This window comes from Ptiloglossa arizonensis, chromosome 1 (assembly GCF_051014685.1).
Source record: "Ptiloglossa arizonensis isolate GNS036 chromosome 1, iyPtiAriz1_principal, whole genome shotgun sequence".
NCBI classification, from domain to species: Eukaryota; Metazoa; Arthropoda; class Insecta; order Hymenoptera; family Colletidae; genus Ptiloglossa; species Ptiloglossa arizonensis.
The window spans coordinates 1,600,057-1,619,399 of NC_135048.1; the positions used below are offsets into that span (position 1 = coordinate 1,600,057).

General features: G+C 43.9%; 1 protein-coding gene across 2 annotated transcripts in view; it reads right to left on the minus strand.

The window, feature by feature from the left end:
• The window catches only part of LOC143145562 (uncharacterized), a 34,781-nt gene extending 15,842 nt beyond the window's left edge, over positions 1 to 18,939 (minus strand). Inside the window, exon 1 of one of the 2 annotated variants that reach the window (XM_076309058.1) lies at positions 18,696 to 18,939. In XM_076309058.1, the coding sequence (XP_076165173.1) occupies positions 18,696 to 18,705 (10 nt within the window). In that variant the 5' untranslated portion in view covers positions 18,706 to 18,939. Of the gene's footprint in view, positions 1 to 12,092; positions 12,112 to 18,695 lie in introns of those variants that run through there. The other variant, XM_076309067.1, reaches the window with a different exon arrangement.
• Between the last annotated feature and the right edge of the window lie 404 nt (positions 18,940 to 19,343).

Sequence of the window (19,343 nt, forward strand, 5' to 3'; positions counted from 1 at the left end):
CTGGAAAACAAAATATGGAATAAAATTTGTTCATACGAGGCTTCGTTTTCGAGAAACATTTCCGAGAGACGGAATGTTTAACGTTCATAATTCGCATAGATGAGCGCCCGAAATATCAACGTTCTGTTTTTCGAACTCATTTTAAAGCGAGATGGACTGTAAACGTTTGGACCGGTATAATGGAAGACAAAATTGTAGACCTTTATATCTTTCCGGATAATGCAACTTTAGCGGTCTACTTGCATTCGTTGCGCAATATATTGCCAAAATTATCGAAAGACATTCCTCTTGAAATTCGAAGAAATTTCATTTATCGAGAAGATGGAGCACCACCGCATTTCAGTCGCGAAGTGAGAAATCTTTTAAACGTGAGAAGACTAGCAATATTGAGGACAATCGCGACCTCTTACGGGATCGTGTTCAATCTATGGTATATTTTAGCCACACGAGAAACGTTGAACAATTAAAAGAAAAACTTATTATAGCGTTTGCAACATTGAAATTACGAAATAACACATTAAAGAATGTTTGTAGAAATTTAATAAGAGCATAGTTATGTATGCAACAACGTGAACGTAACATCCAACAATTTTTAAACTACAAAAAATTGATGAAAAGTAGACACTTTGTCTTATTCTGTGCCCTCGTGTACGAACATTGGGAACGTTTACAAATGTTAGTAAAGATAATAATGAAATCCGTTGAGTTGAATCTTGATCAATCGTACGCGTACTCGGTAAACTTTGAAAGTCATTTTTCTCAGAAACGAAGCTTAGTACGAAAAAATTGTATTCTATATTTTGTATTCAGTTTTTCGCGTAGAATCGTTACATTCCCGCTTGTACCACCGATTACACGACACCCTGTATATACACATTCGGAAGGCTTTTCGCGTATTACATAACGGAATATACGAGTTACGAGTTGGATTGCATATATCGGTGCAACTAGTAATAATTCAGAGAACACGTGCGATTTTCGCGAAAAAAAAGAAATCGCTTTCGATTCGTATTCGGAAAACGCGTGCTGCGATCTCTGTCTCTACGGTTCATTAATTGCCCTACATGCCGAAGCGTGGACATTTTTCCTCGTGGGAGCGGCCAGCGAATTGCATACAAATCGCGCGCGCGCGGGCGCGCGCGGATCGACTAATTCGCGACTGGTATTCTTACGCGAGAGCACCGAACTCTTCCCAGGCACTAGTTTCGATCGATCGCGACGAGTCTCCGCGTTTGTATATTATAGCGAGCGCGCTCGGTACTCTGCGCTCTCGGAACACGGCCCTGTAGTTCGACATGAATGAACGCATCGCTCATTGCGCTCAGGGCCCCGAAGGCAGAGAATAGCAATCAGCCGCACGATGGAGGGCGTCAGGTGGCGAGAGATCGTAGATGGGAGCTTGTCTTCGGACGGTCGTACGACCATTGCTTATTGCACGTTTCGTAATTGGCCAGACTTGAGAATCAATACACCCCAGGCTATCGGTTCAGGATCACCGCGGTACCATCGAACTCGGCTACGACCAATTACACGCTCGCCACGGCCAATCCTTCCGAGGACCTCGAACTAGACCGCTGGACGTTCGAACGTTACGCCCGATCCATTGTTACTCGATAAATCTACGCGATAAACAGCGACGAATCTAACGCTAAATTTACCGACCAGCCAAAATCACTGGTTTCGGAACTGCTTTTACAAAGAAATTTACTTTAATATTTCGTAGCACATTTTCAAAAGCCGTTACGATTTTTTTCTATTCCATGCGTACAATCGATTTCCTCTTTTTCCTCGATCGTCGATTTTTCCGAGATATCTACGAGGAACATCTTAACGTAATCTATCGGTAGTTTTGGCGTTAAGAGCATCGAGATTCTTAGAGGGCACGATCTACTATCGTAGCGTTGTAAGAATTGACGATGTATCTTTGTAACAATTTCTCAAACTTCTGTAATGCGAAATAGCAATATAATTTCGATAGTAGATAAATCGTCTCCGAGTATACAAACGTTTGCGCCTCGTACGATTTCCGCTATATATAATATATTTCTCGAGAACCTCGTTATCTAACGACAATTCCAAACGTAAAAATATAGTTAAGATCTCTTAAAAATAAACTTTTCCCCGTAAAGTCCGAATACTCTGCAGTTTGCGATGTTGCGAAATTAACGTTATCTTTGTGTATGAAATTCAATCGATCTTTCCCTGAAATCGAATTAAACGAATATTTGAATCGAAATCCGTGAGTTTCCTTCTCGCGCAATCGTGTCGTTAGAAACTCGTATTATCTCTGAAACATTGATAATAATAATAATAATAATAATAATAACAAAAATAATAACGTTATTATTAATCGCGATATAAGACTACACAATACACTTTAGGCTGATATTCCGAATCTAACCTACTCGTAGAATGGAGCAAATACGACGAAACAAATACGATACAACGATGTAAGATATAATTGCTCGATGGATACTTACAAATATAAATTAGAATCGACGTGAAAGACAACTTCACCTCCGTGTACGGATACTTCGGACCGTCGATCGGAACGAACCAGAGCATAAGCGCGAAGAGAAAGAAACGCGAACAGGAGTCCTGGAGGCGAAGCCATGCTTCACTGCGAGCTACGATATCGAATTTAAATTGAGATACAGGACCGATAATATTACTTAACTGGCACGAAAGGAAGCGAACATTAATATCGGCGCTAGAAAAATGAGACCGAATGGTCACGCAGGGTTGGAAGGTATTACCAATGAAATCGATCGTACCGATTGAGTCTTAAATCCTATTCCACTTGCGTTTACATTTACGATTCATTCGCGATTGAATTATTACAACATTTGACTATAAACGTTCGCGAAGTTTAATACAAATATGTAAAGGAACGCCGATACCGTGGCGTAGGTCATTTTAAAACACAAATGCGGAGTAAGCGAATATCTGAAATATGGACGTACGTCATGTTTTACAAGCCCCGCGCTAGTTTGCGGAAGTAAGAGCATTTCCACGGTGTAGCCGCGATTTGCTTGAGGCTCTGTAATTGCCATCGTAGGTGGTGGAACGGAAGACTGTGCACCGAGGCCTCGTAAAGCTCGATTTGCTGCGTAGCGTATAATTTAAACATTGCCTCACTTCTGTAGTATACCGTACCACCCGCACTCTGAACTTTCATATCTTTCTACGCGGATAAAAAGATTTAGCCGGCAGAATTTCAATACATCGATGATACCGGACGATTATACGATCGTTCGATGCTTCGAGGGAAGTTCTCCGCTTTACGCGAACAAAAAATCCATTTTTTCATCTATCTTCTTACATTTTCGACTCTTAAGAACCTCTTGGCGAAACTTTAGACCGAAATTCGAAGAATTGATAAAGTTATCGGACGTCGATGAAGGCGGTGCGTTACAACAAATGTTGTTCTTGAAATCGTACATTCCAAGCTTATCGAAGCGATATCTGACAAACTAATAAAATTTTCGTCTAAAATTTTTAGGAGCACATAGAAAACGTATAAGTACGTACATATCTATCGATCCGTTTAACTAGAATCGTAACAATATCTGTGATTGTTCCGTAATTATTGATGAAAAGAAAAAGGTAACAAAATTTGTGTACTTTTTCGCTTAAAAACGTTCACACTATAAATTGTATCTTTTTTTCCGATTTTTTATATTTCTTTCTAAACCGATAATGCCAACCGACGCGGCAATCGCTTCTGCAAGAGAAACAATTTTTGTTTTAGATTCCCCGTTCGACAATGACTCTCTAGCAAACTATTAATTTTATCGTAATATTTAAATTTATGGATGATTTTCTACGATTGGTAAATATGTGTGACAAATTGTAAGATGATCGATTAACCGGTTCTTTCTTCCTAAATTATCTTCTCCCAGGACGTCCAAACGTAAAATCTCCCATAAACAATTTCGATTATTCGAAATTTCTACTCTGAATTCTCAAACTCCTCCTTTACTCTTAATTACTTTAGTTACTAAACACGGATTCGTTTCTCAATCCGAGCGTGGGTGTTAAGCGGTTAAAAACTCTCCGATTCTTTCGGGCAGTGTGAAAAATGAAAACTATCTTACGTACAGCATGTTCTAAAAACTATTCGTTGCTATAATAGTAAAAGGAATTGACTACTCGTTGAACGACCGAAATATTTTAAATACGAGCTGCATCGATAAATATTGTTCAGGTATTTACCCGTATTTCCTTGATTCTTAATAGTATGCAATCAACTATAGTGCGACTCTACAACGCGAAGATAAGCTGAATGTTACGTAAAATGCTACGAAAGCATTAATTATTTTAAACGAACAAACGCATACATTGAATTATAAATATCGTCGATAAAGTATTGGAAACGTTGTAGAAAGTGAGGAAGTGACAAGACTGAATGATACAAATGATGCACTATATCTGACATTACTATCAAAATGGGAGCAGATTATAATAGATGTATTGAAAATAAACTACCTACGAACATCGTTATATGTGTAAATAAAAGTTACTCGAATCATTGTTCAAAAGTCTCCCTGACCAGAGTCAACGTTCTACTATATTCTATATTTCGTAATCTTCGTTTCGTGTGGACCGCGCATTAAAGGACTAAAAAGTAGCTACAGTTTCCTCGGAAAACGCAACAAAGTAATCCGAGCGCTGTTAATACACAGTGTAGATAAATATTAAATCATCGTATACTTTGCTCCACTCGTTGTTAATTGAACATTGCAATCGGGCTGCAGATAACATGTTGTAGACTGTAATTATGAATGAATATACTATCTTCGATACTGGGCGTAGAAGACTCAAACACGTTACGTACGTAACTCGAACGAGAACGATCCGCTGACGCGCTTTATACCCCCGACAAGGAATACGTAGCTGCTGGTGCTCAAAGCATTCGTAAATCCCCGCAATTAGCGGCTCGTTATGGATAACGAAACCGTGGTTGATCCTAAATTGCAAATACCGCAACGTTACCTTCTCTGCGAGCAACCACCGCGTAGTGGAATTTGCTACAATCGTGGTAAATTCCACGGGGGAAGCAGTTAAACGTACGAATACGCAGTCCGCATCCGTCGAACGAGTGCGATGGTCCTTAGTGTTTGTTAAATCTCTCTTCGACATCGAAAATTCAGTCCTCTGTATCGAATTTTATGCTTTCGGGCAATATACAGTCGCGCTATTAAAGACGATTTCGCATTTCGAGATGCGTATTACGTCTGATAAATTATGTACACAGCCGACTGTACGTATGCTTGTGCTTTTATCTCACGTGAACACAAATAACAGCATTTTACGATTTTGTTATTACAGCGATGAAAATAAGAAATTTGCGAGCACCGAGGAGGTATTAATACGCGTGTTATTAATCGCGCAAGTTTATGAACTTGCGCGCGATGGTTTTGTATGTGGGTCGCTCGAACATGTCTGGAATACTTTAGAGTACGTCTTTCGTACGATTATATAGAAAATTTTTCCAATCGAATCAATATTATCATTCTTTCGCTCGTAGTATCGAATAATTACAACGATGTACGTTCTCAACGTTCTCTTCGAGAGAATACCATGTTACGAATAACCAAATGCGTATAAATATTCGTAGAAACTTATGCAACAACGATAATGAAATTAAATATATAAAATACGTGCGTCGATGGCAAAAGACAAAATCGTTTTCCTTTATTTGCACGTAGAAAAGACGTCGCTGATTAGAAAACACACGATAGATAAATTATCATTTATTTATCATTTTCAAGTTCCCTTCCATTTCCTTTATTTTCACTTATTCCTGTATGTTATATATTTAATTACATTCTTTTCCTTGTACAAATTTCTACGAACATTTTTGTATATATAGCTAATCAGCATCTTGTTCGCTCGAAGAGAGAAAGCATTGCAAAAATGAAATATACCCATGCATTTGTTCCGTATTGTTCTCATTTTGGACAAAATTTGCACGTATTTAGTTACAAAATTTTCCCGACAACAATTGGATTTTAACGATTCCCTCTTGTTGTACTCTAGGCACAAAGATTGATCGAGTTGGTACGATTCGAAGCAAATTATTGAAAATCAAAGGTACAAAAGTTCCGATCGCAATGAAAAGTATGCAAACGCGTTTGCCATATTTAGAACTAGGTGTTTTATTTTCGACTGGTTCGACTATCAATCCGATGCGATTTACATCGAACGTGTATCGGAACGTGTCACATTAATTTTGCGTAATACAAAGGGGTAGCAGTACGGTCGACGCTGATAAACTGGCAGTCAAATTGATTTTATCTATTTACTCGTAAATCCTGAAACAATGACTCAAGATCGCCCTTGTTTCAACATCGGCAGCGTATCTCACGGGACAGAAGGCGATCGGGCCGATGGCCTGTAATCGGTAGTCAGACAGGCAAACCCGTCAGAAAACCAAACGAGAATGCATGAAACTGAATTTATCTCGAGCCCGGTTTGCTCGCGGAGTGTTTTGCTCGGTCTCTCTCGGGGCAAGGCTCGCGTCGTTTCACAGCCAGCGAGTGAGCACGATTAACAAATTGGCGTAAAAAGTAATCCCGAGGACTCGGCAAAATCGACGTACGATGACGTACCGAGGACATGTGTAAGTTACGCCTGCGTACCTTGTCAACTGGATGTACGTCGGCTACCGCCTACCACGTTCGGCCTGTCACGTCTTGAGTAATTTTATTGGAAGCAACTAAAAAGTCGTCGTGGAAGGAGAGGGTGAGAGGCGACAGTGTAAGTTTGATGTCTGCTTGCTTTTACGATACGCTGGACAACCACGTACGCGGTGTTTCTCCTTGCGCGTAGAATTACGCAACGGGCAACCAGACTTTTGTACCACGATGTACCCTAAGTTTTCGTGCCCTCGGTTTCGACGTTTCTTACGAAAAACTTGCGAAGACCTTGAGCGTGCGTCGAAGCCAGAGAAATTGACAAATAACTACGATGATAATGTTTCATCGACGTCGATGCAACATTTGTGCGGTTTATGTTGTACAGAGGCACGATCGATAAAAGTATAACGTTACATTTGCATTGTGTAAACGAACGAAACTCTACGAAAAGATTACGTACGTTTGCGGACAAATCCTTTTACGCTTGAATTGTACGTACACGTACGATGTAATTACATACACGAATTTGAATCTTATTGCTCCAAACATATTCGATAAAACGTTTAGTAATTTTAATCTACGCAGTTTTAGAAATGTTAACGATGTTTGTATATGTACGTGTGTATGTATATTCTAGCAAAATGTTTCGTTGCATCGGGTAGCTTTGCAATAAAGGTGATCATCGTGTTTTATTATACCCAGTGTCGCTCAACAGTCTGGGCGCTGGTATAATATTTTCATTTCACGGTGGAATGCCCGTCTGTCCCATATAATACGTATGTCCAGTGAACCCTGATGAACCCGAAACCACAGCCAAGTGTGAGTTCAAGTCGTCCCGAAACCTCTTTCTTTTTATTACCGTCGCAGTAACTTACAAAAGAACGCACGAAAATTTTGCGGAAATTTGAATCGTCCACTTTGAACGTCTGGTGCGATCCGGTCGATTACCGGACCCGATCTCTGAATCGTCCACTCGGTGGTACGGCCTGAGGTGTACGAAATAGTTTTTTGTTATTTCGTGTAATTTTCTGTCGAAGTGAAGGGGCCCGATGCAAGGACAAATTGCGATTGGTGCAATTTCGAATGGTTTTGTCTCGCGACCCTATTTCGGTGATTGGAATGCAGCGTGCACTTTAACTCGGAGAAATTGCATTATTGCTTTCACCCTTAACTCCTCAATTTTCGATATAATGGTCTTTTCGCGATGCAGAAAAACAACGCGCAGGAAAATCGGAACACACGTGCACCCGAAAGAAAGCGAGGAAAGCATACTCGCGTTAAATACTTTGCTCTTTCGTATTATTTTTTAATAGGTTCGCGTTTAAAAACATTCGTGAAAAAATTTCGAGTAACAACGATGATCAACGCGAGCGCAATTCGAACGATTATACGCAGATTGAAATATTTCGATCGTAGTTTGTTTTCTCTCAAGTGTAAGTGCCGTCGTTATCCTATCGATGGTCTGTTCTTTAAAATTTCTTGACTTTTTTACATTCGACCAGTACGTTCGTAATATTTCCGAGTGGATTCGATCGAAGTAAACGATAATATGCAACGTATTGTCAGACAAATATTTGTATATATTTATACGCGCTGGTGTGTGCGCGTAACCGAAATGGAGATTACGTTACCGCGGGACGATAACGCGTAGGAAAATGTTCTCGAACGATCGACTAGCCCGAATATGTTTCACGTGCCAAATGAATCGTGTATTATTCTTCCATTCGTGTAAAATGTGTTCTTCGAATCCAATATCGAGAACGTAATCGTCGTTGTATTTAAAAAAACGTCGAAAAAATGGTACGTACCTATGCTATGCGTATGTTTTCTTTTAAGAAACAAATTTGTCCAAATCATCCGGGACGAAAGAACGATTCGTAAGATCTTTAAGCGATCGTGCATCCACGAACACCTTATACGTACGTATACTCGAAAAAAAAACAAATTAATTTCCACGACGAGAGCGTTTCTTCGTTTGTATCTCTCGAACGATTTTACACGTCCGGATAACGCGTTCGAAGACGATAATTACGTATGATAGAAAAATGCATCGATTCGCGCAACAGCGTCGTTGTGTTTCGTTACCGAATGTATTTCGGCGATACGCGAATATTAGCATCGAGTTCCCTCGAACAAGCTTCTCTCGACCTGGTACGATAACTCGATTCGGCAAAGCGTGCGATCGTCGGTGCAAACAATAAAGTAGCGATACGTAAACTCCGAAGGATCGTTACTGTCGCCCGATACCGTTCCCTTTCGCACGGCGCGGCGGCTCGACTCTACCTGGTAAAAGAAAAGAAGGTTTGCCTCGGCACTATTTGACTCCTCCTTCGTTCGTTTCACTCCACCTCCGCGAACGATCGCTTTCGTCTCGTACACCACCAAGAGCAGTGAACTCCTCTCCTTGCCCCGACGCGAATCAGCAAAAACGTAGGTACGCGTGCGTCCAGGAAGATGACGGAGCTACGTCGCGTCGACGTCTACCCCGTCGTCGTACTCGAGATCTCTCGTCTTCGTCACTTTCGGTAAAGTACGAGACCACCTCCGGGACGTACGAGTGTTTGATAAACCGGTTAAGGCCCATCCCCGGATCTGTTTGCCTTTGGCTTTTGTAACTTTACTAGTGTTGTGACTCGACTCGGAGCTAACACGAAAAAAGGGTCCGCGATGGTACCCCGAGCAAACAGTCCGTGTGTGTCCCGGATCAACACGGCGCACGCCTCTATCGGCGACCGTAGCCTACTCGCTGCGGAGGAACACGCGGATGTGGAGGACGAGGCTTAACTTTCCACGATACGTTGCCTCGTAATCGAGGAAACCTTACGTTACGTTCGCTCCTTTCGGCTTCGGTTTCCACCTTGCTACGAAAAATCCTCTTCTTTCGAACAAGAATCGATTCGTTCGACCAGCCGCGGAGAGGGCGGATTATCGCCCACGAGCGAAACAAACGAAACTATACGAATTCGGGGACACTCGTTCTCGACGCGAATTTCGTTCGAGCAGCGATAAATCGTAAACGCGATGCTGCCGTGAACGACGAAAATTACGATACCTATCGGCTAAAAAATTTCTATACATCGTACATGTGTATGTACGTAGGTAGATATTCTTCGGATTGATTTTACAACGACGGAATGAAATATTTCGGTCGAATGCAAGCGTTTCCCTGGTATCGAACGAGCGTCGAAAATTTTCTAAGAATACTTTGCTCGAATAAAATATCCAGCGCGTTAAATTGTCGATTAGAATCTACGACGATAAAATGGATCTAAAGGTATTTTGCAAAGGTTGCGCGATTCTCTCTTTGCGTACGTATTTGTAATGTAGATCGTCCGAATTTATATAACGAGCCAATCACGTGTAACGAGGTGCGCAATATATAACGGTGAAGGTAATCGGCGTTAAATTACGAGGTCGGGTTGTTTAAGAAATTTTCGCGTCGTTTTACAGCGAGGACAACCGTTTCAACGAATAAAAATCGCGAGCTCTTTGAGAAATTTAGGAGGGGAAAACGGTCAAATTTTTGCGCGAAATTTGAGATCCTCTATCGTTTGAAAAAAAATGATAATTCAGATTTATTTTTATACGCGAAGGTAGTTTCTCGAGTCTCGTTCCGCCCGGTAGTTAATTTATGTTTTCCGAGGCGATTTATATGTCCGATTGAATTCCATCTCTGCGATAATTATACGATTGGTTCTAGCCAGACACGATGGCGATTCGCAACCGTGTAATTATAGAATTTTTTAAATTTCGAAACGAAATATTTCACTAGCCTTTAATATGGTTTTCCTTGATCCACAACCACAACGTAAACACTCGCAGAGAGTTAATAGCGAGGCGACAGAAGAGATCAACGAGAGCGAGCGGATGATATCTTTCTTCCCGGCCATTATTTCCGAAGCCAAATAAACACACGGGGAGCGTCAGCTCGTGCGTTGATTCTGTTTTAACGCTTAGTCACGCGTCTACTAATTTTCCCTTCAAAGATCTCTCGATGATCGATGAGGTCTTAATGGTATTCGCTCCAACGAAGATGTTGTCGTACGAGACCGCAACAAAGCGACGCGTTTCCCCGTTATCTGTTGTTGGACGTTACGCGCGAAAAATGTACGCGTCGTTATCGTTGGAAAGAAACGCTCGAGCGATTCCCTAGAACTCGGTAGTAATTTACCATTAAATGTAAAAGGACTTGCCGCTGCCGCAACATTGCGATTCGGTTGTATTCTTTTCCGCGAAATGGGAATATATCGCGAGCGACGCTGTACGTCACGAGACCGAGTGACTGGTTCGGACCTAATTTAGATTCGATGGATCAACGGTATTCAAGTTCCGCGGGGAATACAGGGGAGAACGACAAGAAACTTTTTTCCCAATTCACGGATCGAACGAAGATCGAATTATCGTTCGCGTAATTGCGTTTGCGATACGTACTCGTATCGTTGTACGCAATTTTCGAAAGAGACGATCACTTTCCCTTTCCATTGAAAGACCCAGTGCGCGGTACACATATTGCGAGATAATATCCAACGATAAGAAATTAATTTAGCGAATCTCTTGGACGACTGTGTTCGATCGAGACGATTATCGCGTAATTACGATCTAGGAAGTAGAGACGTTTTCACTTGTAACGAAAACGAGAAAAATGCGTCAGATACGATGATGTATGTACGTATTACACCGCGGGCTACGCGAACGTTACCGGCAGGCGTACGTCGATTTCAACAAACGACTATTTCATTTCTTCGAGAAACGATTTACAATGCTCTCGAACGAACGTTTGAAATATTGTAACGTTCGATTATCCGAAATTGTGTCGTTGTTTTACGCATCAATGGCACGATAAAAGATGCGTTCGAAATACATGAGAAACGTAAAGAGCGCACGTTCGAGAAAATTATTCGTGCTTTTTCTCGGGTTTTCCATTCGTTAATAACGCACAGAAATATTGCGGTTTCGATATTCTAGATGCGCTTCAAGGTTATCCGAAAGGGTGAAGGGAAAAATGGTATAATTGTACGGCATGGAACGAAAGAAGAGGCATGTTGTGTATCGCGAGGAATCCTCACGTGTCACTGCATCATTATGTACATTACAGCGAAACTTGCTGTCAGATGTACACCTTGTCGTTAGTTCTTTCCTGTAAGTGATTCCACGAAATACTCGTGGCATAAATAAACGGCAATTTTTCCTGCAAGTGCGGCGAAACAAACGAGCGTGGACAACGAAGTGTTCCGATGTTCGAAGAGCAAACGAAGCGAATCGATCGACTGCCCGTGAAATTTAATTAGAAATTATTGTTCGGTTAGATCGGCTGGAAGTTATACGTTCGCGTGGACGAAAGAGAGGTTTCGCCGAATGGAAAGAAAACGGAGAAAAGGAGGAAAGAAAGAAAGAGGCGCGAGAGACGTACAAACTAGAGAGAAAGTGGGTAGAATTTAGCAATGTACACACACCGCCTTAGTGTGGCGAGGGCGAAAGCTCCGGCCACCAGCAGCTCGAAGATCATCTCTTCCTCGTACTCCTGCAGGAGAGTCCTCGGCGTCTCCCGTCGATACCGCTTGCTCGCATCCACTCGCGCACTTCCGGTCCCGCCGCGGCTCGAGGTTTTCCCCCGTAAAGTCAGTGTCCCTCGAAATCGGTGCCGCGAGACGCGAGACGCGAGACGCGCGAAGCGAGAAGCGAGACGCGGAAACAGCCACCGGTGGAAGACACGTATACGTTAAACGGATCGAGACGGCATAGGAAAACGAGTCAGATCGATGTCAGCGTGACGTAACAGCGCACCAGAAATCTCCACATCGTGGAACTGTGTTCGCGAATCCCTCGCGCGATCTCGGTGAACCGAGCGTATCGAGAGTTCCGTGCCCCGCCGACGGTGCCGCGATTCGAACGTTGTTGCGCCCGCGGAGAAGCGCGTTAGTTGACATTCGAAGGAACAACGTGTCCCTGTTACGATCCCTTCGGCTGTGCGCAGACTTCCGAGCGGGAGAACCGGTGCGGTTGACCATTCGGCTTGCCGATCTCGTGGTGACTGAGTGGGTCCTCGGTTGCGGCTCCCAGTTACTCACTCGGGCTCACGGACTCACTACTCACCTCGTCCTCTCGCTGTTGCACGCTCGCTCACCGGCACTCGGTCCCACCTCCTTCCCTCCTGCCTCCACCTCCTACGACACCCCACCTCCTCCTTCCCGGCTCCACTGTACTCCTCCGGCTACCTCTCCGGTCCTCCCTGCCCTCCTACCTTCGTGCACACCACCCTCGCCGATCCTTGCCACTCGCTGCGTGGAAGATAGATTCGCGTTTTGGCCCCCCCGTACCACGATCGTTTCATCGTTATACGTACTGTTAACCCCTTGAGCACCGTTCGGTGTTCGCGGACCGTTTCACCGACTACGAGAGAAGGCGGTGCGCGCGTACGCTGGCTGTTTTCGTTCGGAGTGCGCGAACCGACCGACGAGCAACTACCTACAGGGAATCGGTAGCCGACCAGCGTGGGATTCAATTTCTCTTCGACGAGGATCGTTTTCGGCGCTTCCCGGACCTCGAAACGGAAACCGAACTCGCTTCGAGATTTTCGTTCGCAAACTGTAACGATCGAAACACTCGCGATACGTCGCGATCCGCATCACCGAATCGAACCCTGTACGTACAGCGGCTCAATAATGTATTCGTACACTGTATCAGAAGGAAATTCTCCCAAAAATCTGACTTCAATGAACGTTTGTGTGCGAGTAAAGCGTAACAGGCCTCGTACGACGAGTGTTTCGTCGATTCGACAATTTTTTCATTTTTATAATGCTATCTTTTTTTGGAACTCGTTCATAGTAGAGCGATACAACGCTAAAAATTGAACATTTTTTGGAAAAAAATAACAAAGTTATAAAGCAAACGAAAGTGGTCGCAAGCTCTCTAATCGTACGAACCTTTGCAATGCCACTTTCTCTGCGATTCAAATATAACTTCGTAATAGCGTAATGTGGAGTAAAACTCTTTGCGTAAAAAATATTCAGCTCTATCGAAAACAAGTCGCATGGAAAATTCCATTATAAAATTAAAAAAACATTGAAACCTTCGAGACTCGATTGCACCTTCTTAAAAGAATTTCTTGCGGGCGACAAAATTTCTCGCTTCGATTAAAACCAGACTTACGAATAGAAAGAATTTCTTTATAATATAGCGTACGAATACTTTTTGGAACCATTGTACGTACGTATTTCGTTCCAGCCAATCTTACAAATTCTTCGTCTCGTATACGGTTTTGCGACAAATTGCAAGAACAGAAGTGTACGCACATTGTATGCTGTACATTGTTGAAATACTACATTGTTCGAAATATTACACGGGTCAAAAGAGTCGGGAACAAAGACAACTGCGTCCATTTTACGATTCGTGCACGATTTTGTCATCAATGAGTAAGTAGAGTCGAAACATCGGATTAAACGAACGATAACGCGCAGAGAATCCGTTGACGGGGACAGAAATTCGGAGAATCGGTTTCCAACGTTTCTCGCTAATAATCTTCGGTCAAGATTGACTCATCGTCGAATTCGGTACGACGACGAACATCGGATTAAGATAATTTGCATCAATCGGAGTACGCGCTACAACTTCCGGACCGGTTAAGAAGGATCGTTCGTCGCCAGGAGTTCGTCGTTTAAAATTTGCAAGAACGAATATCTTTCCGACTAAATACGAGAATGCTCGTACCATCGTTCGCGCTATTTTTTCAAACGATTGAAAACCATCGAACACCAGTCCCGTGTGTCGCGCGTTTCGTCGAGTTGCGAAAGACTGGTCGGAAAAGTTTGCAAACAATCGCGATGCGCCGGTTGAGTAATGCGACGTGTAAGCGCCTTTGATACATTTATTGCGTTTGAAAGGACCGATACGCTATCGTATACGTCACTGATAAGATATTACGTCTGCGATTAGGTGCGTCGCGCGTCGCACACTTTGATCGAACGATTGGAAGACACTCGGTGTACGTGCCAGATAACCGACAGTATCGTATGACACGATTCCGGGGAAAGCAGTTGCGTTACATCGAAGGGAGTTCAGAAGGTGTTTTTTATACTCATCGGACGCGATCCTGGAGGATCCACGGTCGGTCCCATCAGCGTGCGCAAATTATTCGAATATTATGCGCTGCAAATTAGAAAGCACCGCCAAGGTGGCCCGCCGCAAGTGGCGATGGTGTCGGTCGTCCCGGGATTTTAATTTAACGATGCGCGCGCGCTGCTTCAACATTAGGCCCCGGGACAGCTGAAGCTCTTCGGAGGACTCCGACTAGAAGGGGATCGAATTACCGCGTCAATTATGGTGTCACGTCGTTAATTAACCGGTAGTCCAGCCTAACGGCGTGTCGCCAAGAGTCTTGTCGATACTTAATACCGAACAAAATTGCAAACCATCGAAACAGAACTTTGAAACTCTCGCAATACCTCGATAAAGGTTACAATTTCGGAGTCTCTTAACGCGTTAAACGCCACGCCAATTTTCTACGCTTAAGGATGTTCCCGATATTTGTTCGAACCGTAGCGTAAAAATCGATAGTTGGTCAATGTACTCGTTATTTCGTAGTATTACTGACCAGAGTAACGCTGTTTGAAAGTTTAAAAGCATTCGTGTCAACGAGTACGTCAGGAAAGTTTACCACGAACGATCATATTTGTATTTTTCATTCTAGTCTCGCGAGAACGTTAACGACGAATTAGCAGCTTGGGGATCGTTGCACGATCTCGTCTCGATCGATTCTAGAGACACTTTTGATAACCCGTTTGACCAAAGAACGTTCTAATTGGGTCTCGTTTCGATTTATCTCCGTCGGGACAACCTTACCGATCCATCGATACGTAACAGCAAATACTAGCGCAAAAATGTAACGACAAATGTAACAACTTTAACCGATTATAAATAGCCGGACTGTACTCGCGAGAATAGACGAGTGCAAACCGTGGAGAAGAGTCCGACGCTTTCATCGGGGTAAGGATTCGAGTTTTAACGAGGGACTACTGCACCCAAGAATACCCATTCGCACGAGCTGTGTAAACCGGCGGTTACCACGGCATTCGTGCGTTCAGCTTCCGCGTGCTCGTGCGAAAGGGCTCTTACTATTTAGCAAATCTAGAAACTTTCTCGTAGGAAGGAAATGTTACGTAAGACGATGCGCGGCGCGTGTTTCGTCGTAACTTGCTCGTTTCGATCGATCGTCGAAACGTCGAATAGGCGTGCAACGCGTCGCATTCGTTTCAATTGCGACCAACCATACGACAAAGTCGCGAATTCGTGACCATTCGGAAGTCGAAATTGTGAATTCGAACGAACGTGTAATCGATACTGTGCGATACATCTCGGCGTTCGCGTACATTCGTACGTTCCTAGATCGAGTTGCATTGACATTGTCAGACTAGTTTCCCGATAAGAATCAATGGCGTCAGGTAACGTACGGCAGGGGTTTCCCCGAGTTTGATCGTTTCTGTTCTTACGTCTTCGTTATATAATGCAGCGCAGGTGCAGGCTTTTTCCAAACAATTGGCGTACTTTGGTAGGAAAAATGGAAAATTCTCGTTACGCAAGGCTAACTCCTGAAATCGGTCGATTTCCCGACACGGTCGTTGTTTCCCGCTAATGTCGATGCAGGTGTCAAGTTTTTGCTAGTCATTAGAACGGAAATACGTGGCACCGTTGCACGACTTATTTCTCGGTTTACTTCGGACGCGTTTCTTCGACCATTCTTTCGACAGCTTCGGTAATACGAGCGGGGAAGCGAAAAACTTCAAGAAAATCCTATCACGGATAATGGAACTGTCGCAATTTTCGTTCCTGAGAACGGAACAACGTGTTGCGATCGTTCTCGTTTTACCACGTTACCGAGCGATGCGAATCGTTCGAATGGACGATTGGCCGACCATCGTTTTCGGCATCTATCGCGTGAAATTACGCGTTCCGTGATCTGCTTTGCAAACGTATTTACCTTTAATCGTGCATAACTTCGGTATCGTGTCATTGCCCGCGTTAACTTGCTCCGAGATAAAGACGATATACACGACAAGTAGCGATCGAGGTTGAATAGGTGGCGTCAAATATGATTCATAATCGATAACTATCCGTCGCGTTGGTCGGTTCGTTCGATAAGGAATCTATTCTTTGCCAAATAAAGGTCCATTTTTACACAGCCGTGCCGCGTTCGAACGTTAATACGTTTTAATTTATATACGATCGCAGCAAGTCCGGAACGTGTCCGCACGAAACGCGTCAGTCAGCTTAGAATTTGACGTTGTAAAGTGTAGAGCGTACGAGAAAACCCCGTTTCCAATTCAACATTTAACTCTAATGGCAATACGTTTGAACGAACAAGAGGAACGAGAAGAATTAAAACGAAAGAAAAGACGGTTCAGTGTACATTCGTTATGACGAGAAGAATTCAATATTTACAAAGAATAAATAGATCCTGAACGAAAATTTTACGAATACTTGTAGAACGATACGATATTCTTTTAATGTTTCTCGTCGCCCATTTTTAATGTAACTCGAGGCCGCGCACTCGATCAATGAACCGATACAATTGAACCGCTCTTTGTGCTAATTGTGAAGCGCGATGTCCGGACGAAACACGTTCGAACGTGTTTATACGAGTCCATGCTACGAGCGTGTTGCTCCGTGACCAGTTCGGGAAACCGAAAAAATGACCGACTCCCGGCTAATGACGGACACGTGTAAACCGACTGAGCGTAAACTGTTCCGTATAAAATCATTTCGATTCCGGAACACGATCGGGAATTTTACCGTTCGTAACATTTTCGAAGAAAATTCGTAAGATTCTTTACGAATATCGAATTGTTCTTTTTCATCGGGTTCGCGGCATCACGGATGTAGACTAAATCGTGTTTTCTTTCGTTTTACTTCTTTTCGTTTCTCTCGTCCGTTCAAAGATATTGTCGCTAGAGCCAAACGTTCGATCGAAAACGGCATTTTCTTGTACGCTGGACACTTTGTAACGTCAAACTCCGAACCGACTGGCGTGTTTCGCACGGCCAGATCCCGGAACTCGTTCGATCGTATACAAAATTAAAACGTAGCAACGCTCGGACACGGCACGGTTGTGTACAAATGGACCTTAAGTCTTACGAAATTCCTCCGCGCGTGGGAGGAAAATTACCCTAAATTCCGAGGCAACGATACGAAAAGGTTGGGAACCGAGAGGCCAGGGAAAAGACGATGGGGAATTAAACCCGGTTGCGATTTTTCCCTTATAAAATCGGCGAAGCGGTTCGTACCGGGCGATTACTCGACCGGTGCATTCTTTATCCGTCGTAGAAAAAAGCGCAGAGGAAGCGCCACTTCTTTCGTTCACTTTCGAGAATCGAGTCGGGGATAAAAAGGTGGATAAAAAGAGGAGCGCGGCTTCTGCCGGGCAATGTGAATGGCGTTCTTCCTGCGAGGAGCCGTGGCACACGAGCGATTCGCTACGGGCGAGTTTTGCGCCTCCTCGATGCGAGGAGAGGCTCGAAATCCATTAGTTCCGTTAACGATAAAGATCGCGATCCACCACCCACCCCGGAGAACCGCGAGATCGACGATGAAAAAAATAATCCTCGCCGTTTCCTGCCGCGTGGTCGTTTCGAAAATGAATAATAAGAATTACGCGCTACCGGCGAGAAGGCGCGAGCGGAAAATTAATATATCCACGGGGAAAGTAAAAATAGCCGAGTACGCGATTATGCTGAAATCGATGGAACTTGCATACCTTGAACTGGAATATCTTCTTTAACCGATCGTTTCGATACATCTCCGTATCGTCGTCTGGAGAATCGACAGTTGGAAAAGGTCCGGCGCGAACATCGTAATTTATTCGCAACGAAGCGGCCGAGAAACGAAGATGATATTTTCTCTCGCGCATAAGGGGTAAGCGGTGGACGGGGGTACGCAAGGCGATCGATTTTTCCGTGACATCGGCTATTTTAAACGGAGCCACGCGCTGTGTGCTCGCCGGTAAAACGCTTCGCTTCCTAGAACGTTCGTACAAGACCGTGTCCGATCGTGAGTCATTCTCACCTATTCGCATTCTCCGTGCTCGATGTTAATCCACCTTGTCGACAAGTTTGTGCTCCCCGGTTCCACGAGTATCGTAGGACGTCGCGCACCCACAGAGATACACACGCGCACGCACGCACGTACGCACGCACGCACGCACGCATGCACGCACACGCGCGACCGTGCGATGGAGCGCGAGCGCTAACTCGAAAGGGGTCACTCGAACGATTGAGAATCGTGATCAGCGCACGCTCTGTAAGGACACTCACGCCGTATCGGATTAATGAATGACTAGACAGGAGTGGAACTATGAATGAACACCGCATAGCACTAGAGTACTATATAAGCGTGCACGTTGTGGGCGTCCTCCGCTCTCGGCCAATAAGATTCCCTTGCAGTGACTTGCACGCGGGTCTAATACGATTACATCTTGACGCCGGCTTTTTCTCGGAAATTTACCGACACTCCGCCGATCGCGAACACGGTCCACGGTATATACCATCGTAGCCCATCGCGCGCCCGCGATATCACTGCCACTTCCGTTTATCGGCGTACACCGCCGACACTACGAATTCCGCGCACTTTTGGGTTACCCGGTGATTCACGTAATTAAAAATATCTTTCGCTCGTAATTCGCACGCGTCGAATAATAACCGTCGCGTGTGTAAG